The sequence below is a fragment of the Neovison vison genome, chromosome 4 (genome assembly GCF_020171115.1).
Source record: "Neovison vison isolate M4711 chromosome 4, ASM_NN_V1, whole genome shotgun sequence".
In the NCBI taxonomy this organism is placed as follows: Eukaryota; Metazoa; Chordata; class Mammalia; order Carnivora; family Mustelidae; genus Neogale; species Neogale vison.
Window position 1 is genome coordinate 127,015,621 of NC_058094.1, and position 25,382 is coordinate 127,041,002.

At 51.8% G+C, this 25,382-nt stretch overlaps 1 protein-coding gene across 2 annotated transcripts in view; it reads right to left on the reverse strand.

Moving 5' to 3' along the window:
* Positions 1-15,133: 15,133 nt before the first annotated feature.
* GLI3 (GLI family zinc finger 3) overlaps positions 15,134-25,382 on the reverse strand; it is a 263,470-nt gene continuing 253,221 nt past the window's right edge. The window contains exons 13-15 of one of the 2 annotated variants that reach the window (XM_044245664.1): positions 23,590-23,880; positions 18,859-19,186; positions 15,134-17,775 (exon numbers count right to left, since the gene is read on the reverse strand). In XM_044245664.1, the coding sequence (XP_044101599.1) occupies positions 15,446-17,775; positions 18,859-19,186; positions 23,590-23,880 (2,949 nt within the window). In that variant the 3' untranslated portion in view covers positions 15,134-15,445. Of the gene's footprint in view, positions 17,776-18,858; positions 19,190-23,589; positions 23,881-25,382 lie in introns of both variants that reach the window. The other variant, XM_044245663.1, reaches the window with a different exon arrangement.

A 25,382-nucleotide genomic window follows, 5' to 3' on the forward strand; every position in this document is an offset into this window, starting at 1 on the left:
TGGGATCATGACCTGAGCCGAAGGTAGAGGCTTAACCCACTGAGCCACCCAGGCGCCCCGGATCCCTACATTACACTTCTAAAAGGGAAACAGTTCCATGTTCTGGGTTCCTCAGTTCTTTCCCCATTAGCCCAGAGGACAGATATGGACTGGGCTAGGGTAGCTCAGAACGGGGGAAGGGAGTGGGTGTAATTCCCGCCTCCACCACAGGGTGGCAGTACAGCACGGGCGGAGGCCGGCAAAGTTCGGTTCTGCCCTGAGACCACTATTAAATGCCCTCCAGCCGCTCCTCTCCAGGGTCTCCAAACGTGTGCTGAGGGGAGTGAGTAGGGAGGGAAAGAAGTGGCAGTGGGAAACGGTCTGCTGGCTGAGTGTTCTGGAAATACACCTTGTCTTCCTTTCATAGGGATAAGGACACAGAGTAAGGTCCTGCCCTTGGACCCTAAACTCTGTAAGGCCCGGCCTGTTCTCGTAGCCTATGGTGCTTCTCTCCTCACGGGGCATCGCTGACTCGCTCTGGCCTTCTAGGTTTCAGTCTAAAATGTTCTTCAAAAGCACAGCCCCTCAGCCCCCAGCTCACCTGCTGTCACCCATCCCCCAGGTTCCGGTCCTCGTGGCCAAGCCCAGATTCCCTCATTGGGAGTCAGGACCTGGTAAACTTAGCCTGAGTCTTTGCTCCTATCAACCTGTTCAGCCCACCCCTTTCTCCGGCCAACTTTGTCGTCTCCCACCCCCCTTCCCATCTCATGCCATCTCCTATGCCTTCCTCTGCTACCCTGTCATCCCCCTGAAAGGACACTGCCTGGTCCCAACATTTCGCTCATGTCCCTGGACCCCTTCTCTGGAGCCTGAACTGTGAACTCCAGCTCTATTCCTGGTGCCCCGCCCCCACAACTGTCTAAGAGTTAGCTCATCTCTCTCTCAGTGAGGCAGTAACCTATGTCCTGTCATCTTGTTTCACAGACGGGGACACTGAGGCACAGCCTTGTCAACTTGCCCCAGGTCATCCAGCTGACATCAGTGAGACAAGGACCATAAATGACCACCTCTCTGTAGATGAGCACACTGCCTGCCCCAAGCTCAGCAGGAGTGACCGTCGCCATGCTCCTCGGTGACCCCCTGCGACCATGCCTCGAGTCCCTAACAGGAAACGTGAAGACAAGGTTGAATCCAGAGTCTGGCATGTGCCGTTTGAGGGCTGCTGAGTGGTCACAGGCAGGAAGCTTCCTTCTCTCTGCTGCAAAATACAACCCAGTCTGGTGGTTGGATCTGTGGCTGGCTCTGTGGCCAGGTCCGTGGCCAGGTCTGTGGCCGTCTCTGTGGATACAGTAGCTATGACCCTACTTCACTGGACCCCGAAGTCAGGGACTCAGCTTCAGTTACTCCGAAAGCACCAAGAAATGCAACTAAACCCCAGTGGCTTGGTGAGTTTTCTAAATAAACAGTAACTCAGGACCATGTGACGGGAGACAAGAAAACTATGGAGAATGAAGGATGAAAATGTATTAAGAAGGATTAGACAGGGGCGGTCTTGATAACCATGGGATCGGGTTCCATCGGAACTCGAGGGAAGTAGCTGGCGTTCAAGGTGTTCTTTCTCATTTCCAGAGAGCACCTTCTTTCGGAGGGACCCCTCGTCCCCACCACTTCTAGCCTGTGGCCTGATGTGAGTGTGCAGCCCCTAGAGAGCCCCCCGCCCCCCAGCCATGCACGGGGGGCTCTCCAGCCTCTGATCCTTGGCTAAGACGAGCACAGCATCTAACCTGGCTGAGCCACCCCTACCCCCATCCCAGGAACATTGGAGCCTGGACTGAGGAAAAAAATCCATCTCTTCAGGTGACAGTCACTCGGAACTAAAACCCCGGGGGACGTGGGCTGCCATGTGCCACCCCACACAGAGCCAGTGTGTTGCAGAAGAGGTATGGAGAGAAGGATGACAATAAGGCAACAGAAAAGGAGGGGGAGAGAGAGAGAGCGCTGATGGTCACACTCAGGCTCAGCTCCAGTTTCTCTGAGAGACGACGCTTGCCCTCAGGACTCCCCCCTCAGCCCCACCCACAACCCCACACACGCGCCACTCATGCCTGCGAAGTCTGGGCTGCTCCAGCACCCTGCTGGGGTTGGAGGCCCCTGCGTGCCATGACCAAGGATCGAAGGGTCCTGGTGTCCCCGCCGGCAGCCCCCGGTGCCCTACCCTGCCAGGTCGAGGGAAAGGGCAACCCACAAGGAAGAACAGAGATGCAGAGAGCACCGGCGGGACCTCGGCCATGAAGAGAAGGGCCCCACCCCTCCCGGGGGGTTAGCCATTGAGCAACTCTTGGAACAGGAACGAACCTGACGGCTCCTGGGAGCCCCACAGCCCTCGGTCACCTCTGGCCATCTGACCGCCATCTGCAGACCTGGCTCGTGCATGCGAGGTCTGCTCTAGGCAGTCCCCGGGGCACTCGCCTGCTCTAGGATCTGGGCTAAGAGTAAAAGGCCTGGACTGCCCATCTTGTCCTCACAGACCTGTGGCTGATGCTCCTTCATCGTCTGACCTGTCCCAGTCGGCCTCCTGTGACCTTGGGGACTTTGTGGCAGCAGCAGGCTGGAGAGCACGAGGGGTCCCTGAGCCTCTGCTCTTCCGACCCCACCTTCCAAACGTGCGCTTTGCTCAACATGTCCGTCAGCACCCGTTCTCCCGGAGCCGGCAGGCACGCCCTCCTCCTCTGTATCTCACTTGCCCTGGGTGCGAATATCACCCCCCATGTAGCAGATACACCAACTGGGGGAAAGACGGAGCACGGCCGTGGGAGCGTGGTCGGATCTCCTGATCCCCGATCGGTGGTCTTTCCATCTCCTCCCCCACCACCACCTGTCTGTCTGTCTGTCTGTCTGTGTTTGTTTGTTTAAAGAACTTTGAAAGGGGAGGACTTTTGGCTTTTGATCTCAGCTCAGGTCTTGATCTGGAGGTCTTTAGTTCAAGCCCTGCGCTGGGCCCCAAGCTGGGTGTGGAGCCCACCTTTAAAAAACAGTCAAGAGCTTCGAAGGACATAGGAAAATGCTCACCTTTAAAGGTGACGTGTGAGTGGCCCAGAACTAGATCACAAAATGTTAACAGTAGTTATTTCTGGGTGGTTGAATGACAGGTGACCTTTTTTTTTTTTTTTTTCTATTTCCTGCAAGGAGTATGTATTCATTTTATAAGAAATTTTATTTGAAAAAAAAAATTCATCACCAGAAAAACTGGAAGTAAGCACATTGAGGTATTAAGAGTGTCTGTCTTTGCATAGAACTCTTTCTGGTCACCAGACTTACCATTGAGTCACATGCTGGAGTTTTTTGTTTGTTTTTTAGGTTTCGTGGGCTTTTTTAGAATTTTTATTTATTTACTTGACAGAGAGAGAGAGAGAGAGCACAAGCAGGTGGAGTAGCAGGTAGAGGGAGAGGGAGAAGAAGGCTCCCCATGGAGCAAGGAGCCCAATGCGGGGCTCAATCCCGGGACCCTGGGATCATGACCTAAGCCGAAGGCAGACACTTAACTGACTGAGCACCCAGGTGTCCCATATATTCCAAAGTTCTATAGAAAAACTTTTCTACAGAAGAACTTTTCTATAGAAAAGTTCTATAGAAAAAGTTCTATCTCAAAATCTAAATACCTGAAGCATCCCAAGAACAAAACGTGTGATACAATAATCAGTAAGAAATGATCCTTGGCTTTCCAAGTCAGTGCAGTGAAATAACTAAAGTGAGCTTGGAACGAGGGGTCTGTGCAGCTTCAGGGACAGTCTCTGAGCCCAACCCCATGGCAGGAGAAGGACACATGGATCCCATGGAAGTGCCTTGGCAGGGAACCGTGGGGGGTGGGGCAGGGCGGAACCCTGACAGAGCCCTGGGTCACGGAGTGGGGAGCTGTAAGGAGAGCCTTAGGAGGTATCCTGGGGGGAGGAAGGAACCCTGGGGGAAAGTGGGGAGTCTTGGGGGGACGCCTTAGGGGAGAAGAGGGAGCTGAGGGTAGGGAGTCATGGAGGGAGCGTTGTTGGGGAGTCATGGGGCAGTGCCCTGAGGGGAGGGAGAGCTGGGGGGGATTCATGGGGGGAATATTGGGGGAGTCTTGGGGGGCACCCTGGGGAGGGGGGAGCTTTCAGGGGCACCCTGTAGGAAGCGGAGGCTGAAAGGGTAGCAACATGACTCTGGATTATGGGATACTTTTGCAGGTGTGTATACATAATAAAATGTCTTTTTAAAAAATTGTTGCACTCTGGGGCACCTGGGTGGTCAGTGGGTTAAAGCCTCTGCCTTCGGCTCAGGTCATGATCCCAGGGTCCTGGGATCGAGCACCGCACCGGGCTCTCTGCTCCGTTGGGAGCCTGCTTCCTCCCTCTCTCCCTGCCTGATTCTCTGCCTACTTGTAATCTCTGTCTGTCAAATAAATAAATTAATTAATTAATCTTTATAAAAAAAATCGCTGCACTCTTTTGCTCTCTCAGAGCTAAGAAGTCTACATCCTAGCATCACTGTTCATTGGGACCTATTATACCTCGGACAGACCAGCTTTGGTACCTGTTCCTTTGGACTTTTCGGTTCTTCTGTCTCAGGTCTGCAGGAAGGGACCCGTGGGCCCGATGAGCCTGGTGCGCGCATCCTACCGTGGGCACTGAGTCAAGAACAGACAAGCAGGCATGCTGGCTGGTGAGTGAGGGGCTGAATGTGCGCCCCTGTAGGGGCCTCTGGCTTCGGCAGCCCGTGTCTTCCTGCACATTGTGGGCTTCCTCGGAGGCACCTGTTGCGTGGAGTCAGTGGACCTGTGAGGGAAAAGGAGGCACAGCAACAATAAACACTTCCATGGAGCATTTGCTGGGCACTACGCACACACTAGGCATTCTACGTCCACCATTTCAAGCCACAACCACTCTGGGGGAGACATTATAATTGAGCCCCTTTTGCAGATGGGAACACTGAGGCCCAGAGGTTAAGGTGCACATCAAGCTGGCACTCTGTCCTGAGGCAGCCGGGGCCAGCTGCTCTCCAGGGAGCAGGAATCTCTGCTCCAAGCATAGCTTATTCTCACCTCTTCTTTCTTCATTCTGGATATTTCCAAGGAGAAGCCCCCCATTGCATAGTAGAGAACTGGGGGAAATTGAAAACCCCTTGGCATTTCCCCAGTGAGAGCAGTGACTTCGTTATCTGTGAAGTTCTTGGATCACAGGTGAGTTTTTGTTAATGGGGTGACCAAGATGGGTCCTGGATAGCTTCAGGATGGGGACTGTCACTGGCGAACTGACCCTGTGATTAGATTAGTTTGCAATCAAGAGCCAACCTGACCTCTGGGGGGCGGTGTTGGAGATTGAGGTCAGTCACATGGCCAGTGATTTTCTCAATTATGCCTTCATAATGAGCCCTGATAAAATCACTAGGCACTGAAATTCAGGGAGATTCGTGGTTGGTGAATGCACTGATATGTCCCGAAGGTGACCGACCCTGACCGCACAAGGTGGGGCAGAGAAGCTCTAAGGTCAAGAACCTCCTAGGCTGTGCCCTTTGCCTGCATTCATTTGGCCAAATGTCGAGCTGCACGCTTTGTAATAAAATGAACATCAATATTTGCATGTGGTTCTAGAAAATGATTGACCTGAGGGATCATGGGAACACCTGAACTTATAGTCCATCAGAGTGAGGGAGGCTTAGGGAACCCTGAACTTGCAGCTGGCTTCGGGAGGGGGAGCAGACTTGTGGAAAACGAAGTCTTACCCCGAGGGACCCGTGCAAACACCACCAGCCAGGTGGAGAGGACCAGAACCAACTTGCAGGACCCCAGCTGGGATGGGGCCAGAACATCCCTTCCCCTCACTTGCTTCACGGTCCTTCTTTGAAGGGAAACCCTAGGTCTGAATGAAGCTGAAATTCTAGGGCACCCGGCTGGCAAGGTTGGGTACCAAAAACCTTCCTTTTGGCTGAATCCTAAATCCTCTTGATTTACAATGGCTCCAGAATGCATTTCAAACAAGCTGAGTCACTGCCATGTTGGAAGCTGTGAAGGGCCCAGTCAAAACAGTGGGAAGTGACCCCCAGTCGTCTGGAGCTACACAGGGAGGGAGATGCTCGAGCTCAAGGCGACCCACAGGAGGGTTATTCCCTGACCGTCTGTCTCGCAGGTCAATGGAACCTTGTTCTCTTCTCCCAGCTGCCTTGGAGATGCAGGAGGGAGCAGAGGGAGGGGTGGGTGAGCCTGCAGCACAGGTTACCTGTTACCTCCGCTCAAGGGACACCGTTATCCAAGGTCAAGGGGAAGGGGGAGGGAGCCTCCACGGGAACTGTGGGTTTTGTTCTTTGCGTGAACTTCAGGGGAAATATTTATCATGCCGTCTCATGACTTCATCTTTGGAAGGATGTAGGTTGAATGTGAGGCATCCAGAGTGGCCTGGGTTCACGGAGAAGCCAGTTTTTGAAGATCAGCCGGTGGGGGGACCACTGGCTGTCACATAGGTCATGACAGACAGTGAGCTAGAGAGCCTGAGAGGTGCAGGGGGACGTGGTCTCTTGTTCAGGAGATCGTGGACAATCGTGGCCGTGACTCAGGACTTCCCCATTGGTCTGTTAGCCGATGCGATTTTCCTGGCTTACCACACTTGCTGCCTATTAAAAGTTGCGCCTGGGCCATGGGCCTGGGTATGTTTTGGGTAAACTTGTGGGGGTGTCAGAATCACCCTCAAAAGAAAAAGCAGGTATTTCTGGCCTTGACTCCCTGGAGACGTGGCCACCGACCCCTTATTATCTTGGTGGTCAGAGAAGCAGCTTGGTTCCTTCCCTTCTGCCGGGGAGCCCTAGCTCACGCCCACCGCTGCGCCTCAGCGAGGGAGGAGAAGGGAGGTAGCGAGCTGTTTGCCTCCATCTGAACAGCAATGGAATTCCTTGGCCTGGCTCTTCAGTGATCCTCTGCCAGCTGGCTGCCTCCCTTTCCTCCGGGAGCTCCATGAGTCACACCTCTGCAGTGCGTTTGGCCCTTGAACGCCCGAGGGCTGGAGCTCAGAGCATCCGCAGCCCAACTTGGGGGGGGGGCGTGTCATGTGGTGTCCTGAGCAGGGGAGGCTTCACAGCCCAGCGGAACAACACAGACCCGCAGAATGCAATCCACACCAAGCTGCTGGCTGCTCCCTGGAGGGTCAGCCTTCTCTTCGCCACCCCTGGGAGGCCCCTGCCGGAGTGGGGGTCCCAGCGGGTTGGCTGAGCGGAGCAGCGGACCACTGGGTTCTCTTCCTGCATCCCCTCAGCTGCCCTCAGAGAAGGCCTAATTCCACCTCAGGAGCTATCCAGCTCCTTAGTCAGGGTGTTGGCACAGCACCAAGAGTGACGCTCTGGGTTCTAAATGTCACCAAACGCCAGTCGGGTTATTTTGATTTATTGATTGATTTTATTTATTATTTTATTTTATTTATTTATTTGACAGACAGAGATCACAAGTAGGCAGAGAAAGGAGGAGGAAGCAGGCTCCCTGCTGAGCGGAGAGCCTGATGTGATGCGGGGCTCTATCCCAGGACCATGAGATCATGACCTGAGCTGAAGGCAGAGGCTTTAACCCACAGAGCCACCCAGGCGCCCCATGTAAAACCGTTCTTCTTATCCTGGTGGCAGAGGCCCACATTTCAAGGCTAGACCTTTTTCCAAAGCAGGGACAGGTGAGCGTTCTAGCTGCCTCTCAGGGGAGGGACCGGGGAGCCTTCTAGATGGAACTTGTGCACACATGCTAATTAGAAGCCCTGCAGGGAAGAGCCGAAGCCCCCCCAGGAGCACTGCCCTCCCACAGTGCACCTGCAGCAGGCCCTGTCCCATCCCCCAGGGAGGGCCTCAGCTGAGGGGGCCTGTGCTGCTGGTGCTCTGTCCCGCCTGCTTCCTCGGCTCACTCCACCGGGGCCTGCGAAGGCTCACAGAGGGGACGACGGAAAGGACACAGTGGTGTGAACGGGGCCCCGCAGAGCTCTGGCAGGCAGCAAGCCCAGGCAAGAGTGGGGAAGTCAGCCTGGTGCTTTACTAGAGTAGGCCTGGAACCTGAAAACCTGTTTACCCCTGTGCACCACTGACTGGCGTTTCCACAGAAGCTCCTTGCATCCTTGGTGAAGAGCAAGTGATGGAAAGCCTATGGGTCCTGGGCACCATGGCGGGGAGGGAGTCCGCCTCCTGGGGAGCGAGAAGAAGCTGGGGACCCATCACGCAGGGCCCACAGTAGTCCCTCCTGCCCCCCCCCTCCTGCTTCCCTAGAGCAGAGCAGCTCTGGGCTCCGGGTGAGTCCAAGGTGGCTCCTCCCCTCCCCACTGTCCTACACGGCTCCCACCATACCTGTGAAAGGTGGGTTTGAAAGTTAGCTGTCCTGGGGCGGGGGGTGGCAGCACCTGGGGGGCTCAGTCAGTCAGCCTCTGACTCTTGGTTTCGGCTCAGGTCATGATCTCAGGGTCCTGAATCGCAGGGTAGTGAGATCAAGCCCTGCCTGGAGGCTGCGTGTGATTCTCTCCCTCTCCCTCTGCACCTCTTTCACGCTCTCTCTAAAGTGAATAAATAAGGAAGATACATAAATACCTTTTAGAAGTTAGTGTCCCCGAGAAAATCGAAATAATTTCCCCCTTCAGCCTTGTACCCCCTAAGTTCCATTCCACACATCTGTCCAAACCGGCCCTCCTCTTCATCCCATCCCTATTTCGCAGGAAGACAGGCGTCTGTCCCACCATCCAGTCATTTGTGAAGCTTGTTCTGTTCGCTCTAACACCCACCACGACCCTTTGTTCCGCCTCTTTCCTCTTGGAGGGTGAATACAGGCTTTTTGCGTGATGGGTGAATGGAGGGAAGGAGGGAGGGAAGGAAGGAAGCAAGGAAGGGAGGGAGGGAGGGAGGAGAAAGAAAGGGAAGAGAGAGGAGGGGAGGGGAGGGGAGGGGAACAAACACAAGAAAAATCCCACTTTCCACCTCTCCTTGACCCCTGTCTTTCCTTTCCCTTGGAAATACGCATTTCACACTTGGTGCTGTGCCGATTTCTCCACCTCAGTGACACCACTGACATCATGAGGAGCCCTCTAGAGTACGGGAGGCGCCTGTCACAGTGTAATCCCAGCATTGTCTCTTTTGGTGACACGCGGAGTAACAGGTGTCTTAGTGTGGACGGCATCTTGAATGTGATGAAATGGGTCACGCTGCTCAGAAAAGGCCACCAAATTCTCCTGCTGTTTGATGCTCAGCGGCTTCCACCTGGCTTCTGTCCCCAAGCACGCCCCACCACCACCCACGGGGTCTGAATTCCTGAACCCAGTGTTTTTGAGGCCATTTTTAACTTGATCTACGTGGTGTGTATGACCGCATGGGCCTCCTGGTTATTTGCTTGTTTCTAAGCCACACTGTCTCCTGCCTCCCAAATGCCCTGTCCTCTTCTGCCCCCTCTCTTCCTAGTGCCAGCCCCTGCTCCGGGCCACAGGTCAGTGTTCCTTGGAGCTCGTTCCTCAACTCTGCACACCTGCACCTGGTAATGGAGCTCTCACCATTGACTTCATCTGTCACCTGTGTACGAAAGGCCCCGGAGTCTGGGTCTGTACCCCAGTCTGTCTTTGGGGCACCCGCCTGTACTATGTCTGTCCTTGTATTTCCATCCCCTCTCATTCTGGAAACATCCTCCCCACACAGGACAGGTGGGAATGTCTGGAGACATTTTTGGTGGTTACAACTTGGGAGAGAGGATGCTACTGGTGTCTAGCGGGCAGTGGCCCGGAATTCCCTAAACATCCTACAGACTATAGGGCAATTCCCCCCAAAAAGGGTTCACTGAGGCACAATGTCAGCAATACAGATGTGGAGAAGCCCTGTCCTATGCATTTCCGAGGGACAGTGCCCCAACTGAACTCCCTCTCATCATTTCCCACTGCGCATGTCACTGTAGTCTGTGGTTCCGTGTCCGTTCCTCCTACCGGGCTGGCGCCTACAGGCACACACCCCTGTGTTTGGTCCAGCTGCCCTCCCCAGTCCCGATCAAGGAATAGGGACAGAGTATCAGTCACCCAGGCACCGCTGTGGTACCTACTGTCTGTGTGACGTTCCCAAATCAAATGTAGGAGGCCTGCAGCCACCGACCCTCATAACCCACTCCTGTGGGTTGAGGGAGGGTAGAACCGGCAGGGGAAGCAGTGGAAGATTCCGTTCAGGTGAGAAAACGTGAAGAACCCAAGATCTCATGCCTCTGCCTCATGGCCTCTGATACCCATGGCCACACAGTACACGGGAAATTTCAAAAAGCAAAAGAATAGTTTAGATTCAATGATTATTTCTAAAAAATAAAAGAGGTTGAATAACTAGGTAGGCATAATCATCTAGGTCTATGTTGGTAAAATAATTTTTTTTATTAATTTGAATAATGAAAGCTAATATTAACAGAAAGATGAGCCCAGAAAGATGAGCCATTTACTATTTGGAATAGTAAAGGCATTATGAAGCAAAACCAAAGTGTTGGGGGCGGGGGTGACTGCCAAGAAAAGAACAACACAGGAGGAGAAAAGGATGAATAAGGTATTTTGACAGTGGATTAATTTTTTCATCTATCCTAGTGTTCTCTTATGAAGTTCTCATCTGGGTAATATATAACATCTTTGAACTCTCCAAATTACTTAAACCTTTATGAAATACTGAGTGCGTGGCATCTCTACCATTTTACCTCCAACTTTGCTTCGAAGTCTCCTTCTCACGTTTTAAACCAAGCCTCTAGAGGCACCTGGGTGGCTCAGTGGGTTAAAGCCTCTGCCTTTGGCTCAGGTCATGATCTCAGGGTCCTGGGATGGAGCCCTGCATCAAGCTCTCTGCTCAGTGGGGAGCCTGCTTCCCCTGTCTCTCTGTCTACTTGTGATTTCTATCAAATAAATAAGTAAATAAATCTTTAAAAGTAAAAACAAATTAAAAAATAACTAAACCAAGCCTTGAGCCGCTCCTGTCTGTCCGATCATTGGAGCTGCATCTCTGGGATGTACCCCATTCCTGGGGGCCTCCCAGTCCTCTCCTGTCCTTTCTATGAGCCTCATTTTTCCTCTTTTACTCTGACTTACTACGTGGAATACATCTTCGTACGCTGGCGATTTATTCATATGGTAGAGTATAAATTCATTTTTTTCCTCTTTTTTTCTGAATTCATTTGGATACCTTACATGAGGGCTGTAGCTAATAAAGCAAAGAATACTGGGTTTATGGGAGAAATTGTTCTCTTGTGGATTAAGAGAGCATGAAGCCTCTCTATGATTGCAGAAGCCCCGCGGGGGGGCACCCATTCATCACTCACAGGTTGGGGATCCCCTTGGGGCTTGCTGGGGTAGCCACCGGCCTGTGCTGGAAGGCCACGCCCATCTGCAGAGGCCTGGGATCCTGCCAACCAGGGGAAGCTAGGGGCTCAGAGGACACCTGCTGCTACTCAGAAAGGGGACCCTTTGGAGGCTTTTATGGTGATCTAGAGAATAATACTGAAAAAAAAATAGAAGAAAAGACAAATTAGAGAAATCGCTTACATTTCTGTCTAAAGTCAGTTCTTAAAAGCCACAGAAATGTAGGTTTCCACCACGTCGTTTCCTGTTAACAGTATTATACCCTATATCCTTTGAAAGGAGAGGATAATTTATAGAAGAGAAACAAGCTGAGTTATTAGACACTGAACCATATTCACACTCCTTCCCCAGAGTTTGGCAAAGTGATGAAATTAAGAAAAACAATTAGGGTTACCACTGGTGTGCCTCCCAGGTACACACCGGAGGTCGCCACCAGCAGCTGCATCAGCTCTTATTCTCAGCCTTGGGGACAAGGAATCTGAGTCTGGGGCGGAAGTGCAGCTCAGCTTGCATGTGGCCCATGGAGGAAGGGCTGGGGAGGGCGGGGAGGAGAGGGGAAGGGTCGGGGGAGGGGGCTCTGAGTCCCAGTGCGTCCCAGTGCCAGCTCTGTAGATTTCCCAAGGCAGCACCTTTCCGTTTAGCTAGGGATCGAATAAACAACCCCGGAACAATTTCAGTACAAAGCGTTTTTTATTGACATTGTAAGAAACATTGTTCTTTCTTTTTGTTACAAAAGGACTAGGTGGTTCCGAAAGCAAAAGTAGAGTTCACGTGTGGCGGGACTGCGGCCCTGGGCATGAGGTGGCCAAGGGGGCATCGCACGCGGAGAGGGGGCATCGCACGGCTGCAGGCTGATCCGAGAAGGCCCAGGGCCGGCCACATCCGAACACTATGCCTACAATACTTAAATGTATTTACATGTGTTTCTTTTAAAAAAGGATTACACATTGTATTTTTTTAAAAAAATCTAAAAAAGGTGAAAAAAATGAACTCGTCTTTTATTTTACACGTTTGCGGGATACACAACAGTAACTTGTCCGAAGAGAACATCCTCCATCAGTTCAAACAACACGGGAAACCAGGTACAAGACGGCAGACTCTGCTCCGGATCGCGCGCGCGCTCGGGGGTTCCCAGAGCGCGCACCCCCGCGCGGCGATCGGGCAACAGGGGCTGGTCCCTCGCATCGACAAGATCAACAGAAAATAAGGCACATACATCGCAAGAATCACAACTCTGCGGCTCGAGGGGACGAGCCAGCGTATGAGGAGCAGGGGCAGTCTCATTAGCTCTTTAGGAAATAAAACGGTTTAACGAATAAAAACACGGTTCACACGGATGTTCAACAGGAGAAGCAGGCACCGAGCCTGCACTGCGAAGTAAGGGGGGACACTCGTGAGTCGCTGCGGTCTCCCTCAGCAGGGAGGGTCAGAGACGTGGGGAGGAGGCTGGAGGCTGGAGGCTGGAGAATGGGGCTGCGTCCTGCCCGAGGATATGCCAAGTCTACAGACGGAAGGCTTCCAAGTGGCCCCAAAAGACCTTCCTTCCACTGACCGTAGGAGCGCATCGCAGCGCTCTTTGGAAAGTACACTCTCCTCCTCCCTCTCCCCTCTTCCCCATCTTTCTGAGATTTCCACAGACAGAAGCCAAGGGCTGCGCTGAAGTAGGTCTATCTCTGCAAACCTAAGGGCTGGAGGAAGAAAAGCAAGCATGGAAAGGTAAAGAATGGTAGCCACGCGGAGAATCCCCTGAATCACCACAGGGCAAAGCAGAGACCCAGGATGACAACGGTCCTCCCCCACGGTTGCCAGTTGCCGTCTGTCCTTCCATGGAGGGCAGGCGAGGTAGGAATTTAGGGTCACTGAGAAGTGCAGGTCACATCTGGGAGTTTGACCAGGGAGGGACTCTGATGGAGGAGGAGGGCAGGGTGGTGCCCGGGGCCGCCGCCCTCACTCAGCGGATGCAGATCGCCCAGTCCCAAGCTTGGAAACCAAGAACAGGGTCAGACCAAAACATGACAGCATGTAAGGGAAGATTAGGGCGTAGAGATTCTGCTTTTTGTGGAAAAAAGAGATTCAGGGAGTGGACCACTGATTTTGTGACCGGGTCATGGACTGTTTTGAGGAACACAGAAAAAGCCTGGCTCTTTTCTGTTGCTCAGATCCATTGAGCTCAGATCAGTAGCTGTCTTTTGCTTTTGGGCTCTGTTCCAAAGCAGATGCATCCTTGGACTTAAGAGCAGATGCTGGTTGTGGGAGGGCAGCGGGAGAAGTCTCGGCACCCCTCCCAGTGGTTTCAGGAACATTCCGCCAAAAACAAACCCAACTTTCTCAGCCACAAAGTTCCAAAGGGCAAATATCCCTCCACGCTGAGATTCTTGGTCCAAAGGAGAGATCATGAATATGAGAAAAATGGGCTGGTTCTAACATTTTTTCCTATTGTCTAATGTTTTATTTTACTTGACTCGTCTAATATGAATTTAAATGGCAGGAATAAAGGGGGCAAAAAGCCACACAACTGACTCATGAGTCACTTTGGCTAAATCCAACTTCCAGGGTCAATGGGACGAAACAGAGAAGGTAGTCCGAGGTGTTAATATTTTATTTTTAATAGTTTACACGTTTTTGAATGTAAAATGTTGGATAATCCATGTACTCTGTACACACATAGTATGTCTTTTATGTGTATCAGCTGCACATGGGAAGTAGCTGCACTTTTTTAGTCTTTAAATGTTTTAATCCCAAACAAAAATACCGATTAAGTCCACATGAAGGACTAACTGCATAGAACATTTAACTTTTTAACTGGATGCCTCGTTTAATAGAGAAGGTGTAAGAAAAGGCATCCACTCAGCCACTGACCATCTTCCCTAGTGCTTACAAACACTAACAATGGTTAAAGTGATTTATTCCAAATGTCATTGTATGTCAGCTTTTTCCTTTACAACTAAGTGTTATAAATCCCTTAAAATAGGGCACTTAGAATAGAAATACTCCTTTGCTACAGTGGAATGAAGGTATGTTAATGAAATAGCCTGCCACTGGGTCTTTTAAATACCTAAATACTTAGAACTATATATAATCAATTCTCAGTTATCTATGATAATGGGTGAAGAGATGGAACTATAATCAACAAATACAGCAAACCCACATATGTTCCCCACACTATTTCTACCCAGTAGCTTCACTCTACAATCTACCTAACTTCTTGCCAGAACAGATGGAAGTTGCCAACCCACCACCCCTCCCCTCTCTCCCTGGAGCGCGGAGCAACACTGAATAGTTGTGGAGACGGAGAGAGGAGAGGCAGCGTGGATAACTGAGAAGTGAGCACAGAGATGCACCTGCCCTGAGCACACTAAGGGACAGGAGGAATTCTAAACCCCAACTGTGAGCAAACTAGTGTTTATCTGCCAGAGTCCCAAATTCCTGCTTGCGTGCAACCCTGACCTGAACTGGGGTGGGGAGTGCGTCAAAAATTGGTTATGCCTGCTATAGCACACCCACAAAGGATTCTTAAATTCACTATCCATATTCTGGTTTTTGTGCCCAATGTGGGAATTACCAAAACAAACAAACAAACAAACAAACACCATCAAAACCAAGAAGCAAAAACAAAAAACACCCAAGAAAACAAAAAACAAAAAGAAACACAGAGCACATGTAAGGGAAAATTTAAAAAGCTGTAAGTGTAACCCCTTGGTCAAAAGCACGCCAACTCCTATTTCCTTTGAGTAACAGAGAAACATCAAAACTCTCGTATGAGAAACACATCAAAACTCTCGCATGACTTCTCTTCGTAAAGAACGTGCACATCACACATTTACACTGTTTACTAAAAAGGGGGGGCTTACAGTTTAAAAAAAAAAAAGGAAACAAAGAGGATGGTTTGCGTGTCACAATACTGATTCAAAACTGAAATGGAAGACAGTTTCTCCCTAGAATACTTTAGGGTTGTTCAGAGTCCTTTTCCATAAAAGGAATATACTTGAAACACATCCCAGTTAGGTGAGATGAGATTGCTACAATACATACAGAACTAAAACAAAAAACAAACCGGCCAAAACCCGAGTCCATTTCATCTTAAACTCCTCAAGTTTCACGTTGGTTGGCAGCCTTTCCCCTATTGCCTACTGCATCACTGCAAGGAATTTGCTTTCTTCCGCGAGGGAGGTCAGCAAAGAGCTCATGTCCCCGATGGCCATGTTGGTGGTGCTCACGGACAGCGCGGGCAGCGGGAGGGACGCGCGCGGGGTGGTGAGGCGGGAGGAGCTGTAGGAAAGGTTCTGAATGATGCTGGGACTCAGGGCTCCAGACATCAGGCTGGCGTGGTCCCCGTCGTCGATGATAGCATCAAAATCAATCTGCACCCCTTCCAGGTCATGGCTGTCGAGGCTGTCCACTGTGCTTGTCACTTGGTTAGCACCTGGGGAGAGTAATTCAGAGTTTTCGGCGCTGGCCCCCTGGAGCAGGCAGTTGGCTTCTGAAATGGAGAATGAACCAGTTTTCATGTCTTGCTGACTGAAGCCAACGGTTTGGTCATAGAACTGACCAGAGTAACTCTGCGGGTTCGAACAGAGCAGATGGGGCTGCCCCTGTATCTCCATCTTGATGCCGTTCACCCTACAGGCCTGACTCGTGTCGCTGAGCTGTCCCTGCTGCAGAGGGAGGCCGCCCCTCAGTGCGGCCTGGCGTCTGCTGCCCCCGAAGCCGGCACAGGGCTGGTAGCCCCTGGCAGCTGCCAAGCCCGAGGACTGGCTGCCCTGGCAGGGGGGCCCCGGCAGGCTGCTCTCTGGCCCCTGATAGATGTTGACGTGTGAGGTAGCGCTGACCTGCTCTAGCACCTGCTGACCGGCGCGGCCCACCCCTTGGTGGTCGTTGAGCAGCTGATGGGACAGGTACCCCTGGCCCACCAGGTCTTGGGGTGCCATGCCATTCACAGCGCTGCCCGCTGACTCGTGGGGCACCACCGACAGGCCAAAATCTGGCTGGCTCCCGTTCCCCGGCACCGTGGTGCCTTTCAGCTTTGCCGCCTGAATCCCGGCACCACAGGCCCCGTCGAGCAGGCCGGGGGCTGCGAGCGACCTGTTGAGGCAGTTCCCATACTGCTGGGTCTTGTAGGGCTGTTCGTGGAAGGTGTTCCCGCTGGTGCCCGGTCCGCCACCGTGGCTCGCTAAGTGCTCGGGGCCGCCGTAGGAGCTGCCGTGCTCCACGAGGGTCGGGAACCCCCCGGCAGGGCCGACCCCATTCCTTAAGGGATTCTGCGGGTGAACGCCCATGTTGGTGTTGGCGTATAAGCCCAAGGCTCGAGCCTGCTGCGCCGCCGACCGCTGGCCACACTTCACCTTGGACGAGCACAGGTCGGCGCTGCCAGAGCTGACCTCATTCCACTGAATGGGCAGGTCGGATTTGCTGGCTTCAGGGCAAGGCTGCTCCAGCGACCGGTACTGCTGGCCGGCGTGGCTGTCGGGCAGCCCGGGGGGCTCGAAGTCTCCGCGCCCACTCCCCAGGCCGGGCCCATGCGGCCCTTTGCCATCGTCAGAGACGGCGCTTTGGAAGGGCTGCTCATACCCCGCCTGGTTCTGGGCATTTAAATACTGCACCACGTCGTCGGGCAGGAAGTCCTCCTCGTTCAGGCTCACGTCGGCGTCCATGGTCAGGGACTCCAGGGTGACGTTCTCCGTAATGCTCGGAGGGCAGGGGGACGCCGCGAAGTGGCGCGGCTGGCCGCCCTCGGGCCGCGTGTAGTTCTGGAGCACTAAGTTGCGCTTCTCCAGGGAGGCGGGCAGCGCGGGAGGGTTGAAGCCATGGAGGCTGCCGAAGCGTGGCACCCGGGGCAGCGAGAGGCTCTCGGACACCGTCCTCACCGGGTCGCTGGCCCGCCTCACGCCATTGCCCAGCGCGTCGGCCGGCAGCAGAGGGCGGCGGCCGTAGCTGTGCGCGCCCCCGTCGCTGCACCTCCGTGGGGGGTGCACGGGAGGCAGGGCCCCGGCGGGCTCCCGGCCGTCCCCGAGCAGGGCCATCCGGGTCTTCAGGCTCATCCTCTCCATGTTGGGCAGCGGGGTGGGGGGCGGCCCACCCGTGGCCGCCGCGTACTTGGCCTTCAGGCGGTACTGCTGCGCTGGCGTGAGGCTGAGCAGGCTGGGCAGCCCGTCCCCCTGGCTGGCCTCGCTGGACCTGCGCGAGGCGTCGGTGGAGATGGGGTCGTAGGAGTCGGCCACGCTCACATTCTGGGGCCGGCCCTCGGCCTGGGACGCCTCGCTGGACCTGCGGCTGGAGAAGCAGGGGGAGATGCCGGAGGAGCGGCGGCTGCTCAGGTAGGCGGAGCTGATGGTGCTGGTGCTGCTGTCCCTCCGGTTGAGCATGTTCAGCATGGTGATGTCCACACCAGCAAGGTCGCTTCTGTTCGGGAGGAGAGTCAAGGGCCCGCCCAGACTGCAGCTGGTACTGGGCTGCGTGCCTGCAGAGAGAGGATGGAGAGATGCGCGTTCATTTCGGGAGGGTGGGAAACCCGTCAGGTGCAGGGTGGGGTGAAACTAGTTTTGGTTTCCCCGGCCGTGCACAGTCTGCCACAGCCCCCAGCCTTTGCTGCGTGTCCCCAAAGGGACCAGGGAACAGTGAAGGAGTGGGTGCAGCTGTGTGCCAAGAAACTTTATTCACGAGTGGGTGGGAAAGTTTGCAGACCCCTGGCTTCAACAGAGCAGTAGACTACAGCCTGGATCACTTAAGCTCCTTCACAGGTGTAGGGCACAGTGCTCTGGGGACAGGCAAGTCCAAAGCCAAAGGCATTCCCGGAGTGTCCTATCTACTTGGGGCTTTCTCTGACATCCCCTGAAGGTGGAGGACATCTGGGTCAGTGGGTGGGAGCTTCACCCTGAGGATATAGTCTGGGCATTCAGTATCCTCTCAGAAGAAAAGCCTGACATGGGTTTGGGGCTGCAAATGCGCAAGGCTGCCTGGCCTGCCTTGACCTGGGAACATGTCAGTCAAGGTGGCTGCTGATTTCCCAGGTGCAGATGGGAAACCAGATGGCCGTGCTAACCCCAGATGCTGATGCTGGAGGGACCTCCTCAGCCCAATCCAACAGCTCTGATCTCACCGTGAGAACACAAGTCCTATATTATTATCCCCTTATGAACTGCTTTTAAAACATGGCCTCGGGGCACCTGGGTGGTTCAGTGGGTAAAGCCTCTGCTTTCGGCTCAGGTCATGGTTCCAGGGTCCTGGGATGGAGCCCTGCATGGGGCTCTCTGCTCAGCAGGGAGCCTGCTTCCCTTCCTCTCTCTGTCTGCCTCTCTGCCTACTTGTGATCTATCTGTCAAATAAATAAATAAAAAATCTTAAAAAACAACAACAACAACAACAACAAAAAAAAAATACATGGCCTCTCCAGAGAGGCCACACTGATGGGTGTGGTGACAGTGTAATTTTAGGACCGGGAGATACGCCAGTACACATCAAGCCAGGGTCTTCCCACTGTGGCCTGGGTGTACGGACAGAACGGAGAGCCCGGAGCCAAGGTGAGAGGGGGCACGGGACTCACCGTTTCCTATGAGAGGAGAGACTGCAGGGGCTTTGGGGGGTAGAACGGGGTTCAGTCGTGGAAGCATTCCATTCACTTGTTTGAGCCTTTCTAGTTTTACGTGCTCCATCCATTTGGTCCCTGCCGGGTTCCTCCTGGCTTGCAAGGCGAGGGCGGTGGTTGCAGTGGAAATGGTCGAGTCCATGATTGGGGTTTCGTCAATGGCCCCGAGGTCTCCCACACCACCTCCGTCGGTCAAAGGAAGCTCGAGCCCACTGTTGGAAAAGTTGCTGATGGGGGACTGTTGGCTGCTGCATGAAGACTGACCACCAGGGCTTGGCTGAGATGTCTGCTGGGGTCAAGAGCAAAGCAAAGAGGTGTCACTGGGAAGGAGAAAGCAAAGGAAGCCCAAAACGAGGGCTCATACAGACCCTAGACCTCCAGGGTGCTCCAGAGGTGCAGTGAGGGGAGCTGTGTGCTGGTGAATGGAAGCGGCCTCTCGCGATCTAGGGGCTGATGGGATACCCACCAGATGTGGGGTAGGGGCAATGGAAGCGGGGCATGCTGAATGGGGCTGGGGTCGGTGACTGGCACGATATCAGCCACGGATCCTTCCCCAGATGCCAGCTCTGCAAACAGGCTTCCTCAGCTCTAATCCCACTCGCACGACTTGACTTGATCCTTTGGGCAAAAGACTCAGTCACTCGAAACCTCAGTTTCCTTATCTACAAAATGGAGACAACTTACTTATCTTCGGGACTGTGGCGGGAATTAAGTGCGAGGCCCAGAGAGGCCATGAAATAGACAAAGACCTGGGAAACAGTTCCCATTTGGCTCCGAGGGCCTTCGCAGTTCATCTTATCCCAGGGGACTTTGGTCCACGGGCTCGTTCTGCTTGGCTCTAGCGGGTGCGGGAGATGGGTGCTTGAGGGGCACACTAGGTCCTCTCCCATGAGACCCTCTCTGAGCTGCTCAGGGCTAGTTGCTCAAGCTCTCTGTAACCTCCCCCACTTCTGTCTACACCTGCCTACTCCACAGAACCCCAGCAAGGCTGTGCATAAAGACAGCTGCAAGAAATGCTCCAAGTTATAGCCATCTGAGTCTGGAATAATCTTCCCATTCCCCTAAAGTGCCCTGGCGTTTCTCTGGGAGAATCAGGCAATGTTTCCCTCATCACCACTGTGTGGACTGTATAAGCCAGTTCTGCAACTAGAGAGAAACCTGAGCCAGTACACAGGCTCTCTGTCAGGGAAAGGACCACAACCCCCCCCCCCCGCCAGCCCCAGGGCTCCTGGAGATGGGGAATGAGGGAGAGCTGGTCCTCAGATCTGGGGGGGGCACCCTATAAAATGGCCCTCAATGACCAGTCTGCACAGCCTAGAACTGCTCTATGTAAAATTCCATTGGTGAATTCCATTGGTAGATATACAGGATAACCCCTTTTTTGTGGATAAGAAAACTGACGTTCAGAGAAGTTCAGTGATTGCCCAAAGTCACAAATTCACAAGGTCAGTGCTAAGACCAACCTAGACTCCCTGCCCAGCACCATTTCCATCTCCCCACAGAGGCTTCTACTGGGACAACTAGAAGCTGCCAGCAGCCCCAAGAACAAATTCTCCTGGGAGAGAGAACCACACACACTCAGTTATGGAGCCCCACTGTTGTCCCAGTGGGGTGCACAGGGCAGTCGGGAAGGGGTTTTAGGCATCGGGCTTCTCAGCAGCGCCCACCACACTCATTTCGTAACCACACTATGTACAGCCAAGCAGATGAAGACGTCCTAAGTGAATGCCATGTGATACACCAGATTTGTCCCGGGCAACCAAGCAGAGCCAAATGAGATACACAAATCTAATGGGGACTTTGGGAAGCCTGGCTCGCGTTTTGCTTTGGCAGAATCCTGGAGGGCCAGGCCACCTGCTCCTTCCCAAGGGACTTGGAGCATCCAGGATTTCGAGGTCTTTGACTCTTGGATGGTCAGCTCAGCGTGTGTGCAGGTGAATCCGTGTGTGTGTGTGTCTGTGTGTGTGTCTATGTGTATGCACACATGGTCCCAGAATGAGTTTACATGCATCAATTCGATAATGTGATAGTCTTTGAGAACATCTGCTTGGTCGGCCGGCCGTGATTTGTTATGAAAACCTAGACAAACAGAACAATGAATTTCACCATCTGACTCCACATTTCCACATGCTGAATGTTCAAAACACATTGCTTCTACGTTTGAAACATAGCTGAGTACTGTTCACTACCAAAGATACCACAAAGCACAAAAACGAAAAATCAACGCACAGAAGTTAAACGTTAAAACAAACACAAAACAAAAAGAGAGGAGAAGCCAAAATTCCCTCACCTTATTACCCACTGTCCTTAGGAAGTGAGAACAAGACATTTAGGAGCATTACACAGAAGAGATGTGGAATTAATAAGAAAAAAGAAGAAAGAATTTAATTCATAGCACGATGATCAAGAATACATTTTTAAAGAAAGAATATTAGAAATGTAAATCTCATATGCATTAGTAAATGTCTACAAAACGATCTACTTATATTTATATGTGTATGGATATATACAGACAAAATAGTCCCGTATACGAAATCAGATGAATTTATTAGCCTTCCCTATAACATATGGAGCCTTGTCTCAAGGCTCTCTATGGTCCCTTCCAGTGTATGTTTCTATGATTTCATTGCTTTATAAAATAGTTCACATCTTGGGGCATCTCAGATGTCACTGAACCAAATAACTATACATTCTTATTTCTACCAATTTTCTTCTTAAATAATGGGTCTTTGGAGAGGAAATGACACGTTTTCTTGAGCTAGGGATGTACATTAAAGGTACAAGAGGCTCTGGGTCCTTAGGATGTCCGAAGAACATAAATCATTGTCTTTTGATGACATAATCTAGGAGACTACAAATTCATTTTCCTTGTTTCATTAAACACTTGGGGATAAACTGTTGAATGTTCTGCACGTTGTACCGGTAGACTTTATTTTAGGAAACAGATATGCGATCCCCTGCAAAAGTATGCACAACACCGCTTATGAACTGATTAACTTTAACATACAGTGATGAGTCGTAAGACATACATCACCTTTTACCTAAGGTGCTTTTTATTTTTATTATAGTTTATTTTTTGACTAAAGGGCTTGGTATTTTTCTTTCTTTTCTTTCCTTCCTTCCTTCCCGTCTTTCTTTCCTTTCTTTCTCCCCTTCCTTCTTGCCTTCCTTCCCTCCCTCCTTCCTCTCTCTCTCTCTTTCTTTCTAAAAGCAAACTACAGGTACCCACTGGCAACTCATGATCAATCTGGACAATTTCTTGGTATTATCTTGGCTACACTTAATGTCACTCTCTAAAACTCTTAAACTCAGCAAGTCATTAAAATTCAACCAATCATTAAATTCCACTCGGTCAACTCCAAAATTGTACGTGGGCATCATTTCCTCTCCATTCGTACTGCTGCGTGGTGACATCACTCAGGAACTCATAGGATGTCCATCCAATTGCTGGACTTTTCTGATTTTAAGAAGACACTTTGCGAAACAGAGTATAGCGATGCCTGCCTGACCAGTCGTGTGCATCTGGAAATCCAAGCCCATGACTTCTATCGGGTATGTTTCCTCTGTACATAGAGTAGCCGGATGAGACCCCAGCACATTGGCGGAGCTGACCCCATTACACACGCCGCCAGATACAATTGTACCGAAGCTTTTCCAAAAGCTACTCCTTTCATTCTTCCCGTTGCCTTTCTTACAGGTTTAGATGTTTTGTATGGCAGAGACTTAGGGGAAAAAAAAAAAAAATCAAGAACAGTTTGAAAGAAACTGCAGCTGTAGCATGATCCCTGTGTCCGTCTGGTGACTGCTAAGTCCCCAGACCAGAATGATTTCTCCTGATGACAGCTTTCTGGTGCTTCCTTTGCTCCTCACCTCTATGGTTCGGGCTCCACTGCTAAAATGGTCTCCAGTCTATCAAGCCCATCCCTAGCCTGACACTGGAGCTGGCTTTTCTAAAAATCAGCCAGGCAGGTCATTCACCATCACCAGTAAAATAGAACCCCTTTTCCTCCTCACTCCTTTTCATTCCTGCACATCGTCCTGGACCACTACCACCCCCCCCCCCCCCCCCACCCCCCGCCGCTGGCTCCTGCTGCAATGTCAGGCCTGCACCTCCCCCACTTTGAGAGCTGAACTTGAGACCCACCCACACCCCCTTCCCTATCACATCCTCAAGTGCACAGGTGGTCTGTTCCCTTCTCAAATGCTCTCACGCGCACTTGTGGGAAAGACTCATCACGCAGAGTTCTAAGTATTTGCTTTTTGGTGGTCTGTCTAGCCCACGGGACTATAAACGCCTAAAGAATAGGAACTGTGCTTATTTATTTCGGAGTTACCAGGGCAAAGCACGATACAAAATGTGCATTTACAGAAAGCCTGAAGGGCTGACTTTCTCCATTACAGGTCTACTGGAAATGTAGTCAGTCATGCCGTTCTTTCTAGCTGCCATGATGTGCTAGGGTTCCAGACTGATCTTTAAAAAGTTAGGAAACTCTGATGCTCTTTTCTGAGTTACTCTATGCTGATTAACCTTAAGTAAGGAATCCGGGTCTCTGAGCTCCTGACCCCTTCAATCAGGGAGTCCAGTGCAATGAGGAACTGGGTGGTCTGGTCCATCCTCATGCCCTCGTTGACTTTTTAAAATAACCTAGGATGGCTTGGGGACCAGCAGAAGGAAAGCGAGTGACATACCATGGGCTTCTCTGCCTTGACTGCTTTCACTTGGAGGCATTCTTCCCGCTTTGAGGTAGTGTGGCTGAGGTCCTTCTGCTCCCCAAGGGCTCCCTGAGTCTGCCGGCCGGGCGACCGGGGCTGTGAATGGCTGCCGGAATCGCGGGGCGGGGGGGGCCGAGGATGTATGTCCCCACGCTGCTTCTTGGTGACGTGAGCCTCTGGGCCATGCACGGTCTTCACGTGCTTCCGGAGGGAACTCGGGTCTGTGTAGCGCTTCGTGCAGCCTGGGATTTTGCACACATATGGTTTCTGCCAAAAGCCCCACGAATGAAATAAGAGATTGTTACCAAAGCGCTCGCGTCCCAGCCCAGCAATCTCACGGACGCACACCGCAGCTTTCACTCTTTCAAAGCACCTCCGCAAAGCTGGGAGGTTTTCAGACACCTCTAGATGCTAAGGGTTTAATAAGGTCATTTGAGGGAGAGACAAACCATGAGAGGCTGTGGACTCTGAGAAACAAACTGAGGATTTTAGAGCAGAGGAGGTGGGGGGTCAGGTGATCCTGGTGGTGTGGCGTGAAAACAATGAATTCTGGAAGACTGAAAAGAAATAAAATAAAATGAAAAAAAAAAAGGCCATTTGAACACTGTTCAGGGCCTGTGAATTTGGCTTTAATAGACTGTTATTGGGGCGCCTGGGTGGTTCAGTGGGTTAAGCCGCTGCCTTCGGTTCAGGTCATGATCCAAGGGTCCTGGGATTGAGTCCCGCATCGGGCTTCTTGCTCAGTGGGGAGCCTGCTTCTCCCTCTGCCTCTGCCTGCCTCTCTGCCTGCTTGTGTGTACTCACGCTCTCTCTCTCTCTCTCTCTGGCAAATAAATAAAAAATCTTTAAAAAAAAATAGACTGTTATTTTAAAAGATGCTCAAGGACAGCTGCAAATGTGCAGATCGCCTGTTATGTTCTTGGAAACATTTATCCTATGAGTAGGAAGAAGGCCCCTGGTGTCAGGGTAGCTGCTCAGTAGGTATTTGAAGGGGACAGTGAAGACGATGACAATGATGGTGACAACTGCAGAAGGAGTCTCACGCACACATCACCTCATCAGAACGCCATGTGCCTCTGGGAGAGGTCGTGTGAAGACATTTCTTAGGGATGTCCTGGTTCTCTGATCAAAAATCACTATACCCTTTGTGAAAATGTGCACTTAAGCATGTAAAAAAAAATTGCCTACAGCCTCTTCTTTAATGATCAGTTAGAGATCATTAAAATACGTCCACTGGGGTCATGTTGCAACTGTGTGGGATGTTCGGGACTCAGAATATCCAGAACCTTCCTGATTCTCAAAGTCGCAAAGCCCTGTCTGACCGTCTGTGAACGCTCACTCACAAACTGAGAAGGGCTGGTGGTTGGTGTCCTGGAAAGGAGGGTGCCTGTCTGGGTCTGCCCCTGAATGCCAAAGCCTGTGAAGGATTCCGTGTTCCATGTGGGCCTGTGATCAAACCTACAAACGCAGTCATTAAAAATTCTACGGATGCTTACAGCTAAATTATTTACTCAAATCACAGAATTGCTGGCATTTACTCATGACCAACATCAAAACCGGGATTTTGTTTACCTGGTTTGAAATATAATATATTCATGACTCCTTCCAAGAATACGTATCTACGTAGACCAGAAGATGAGCTATTAGGTTAGCGACAGTCATCAAAAGCATGATTAGTATAATGCACCCATTATATTAAAAAAAAGCTGCCCTGTCTTATAGAATGTATGTGTCTAAAAGATGCTTTTTCACTAAAAGCCCAGGAACAG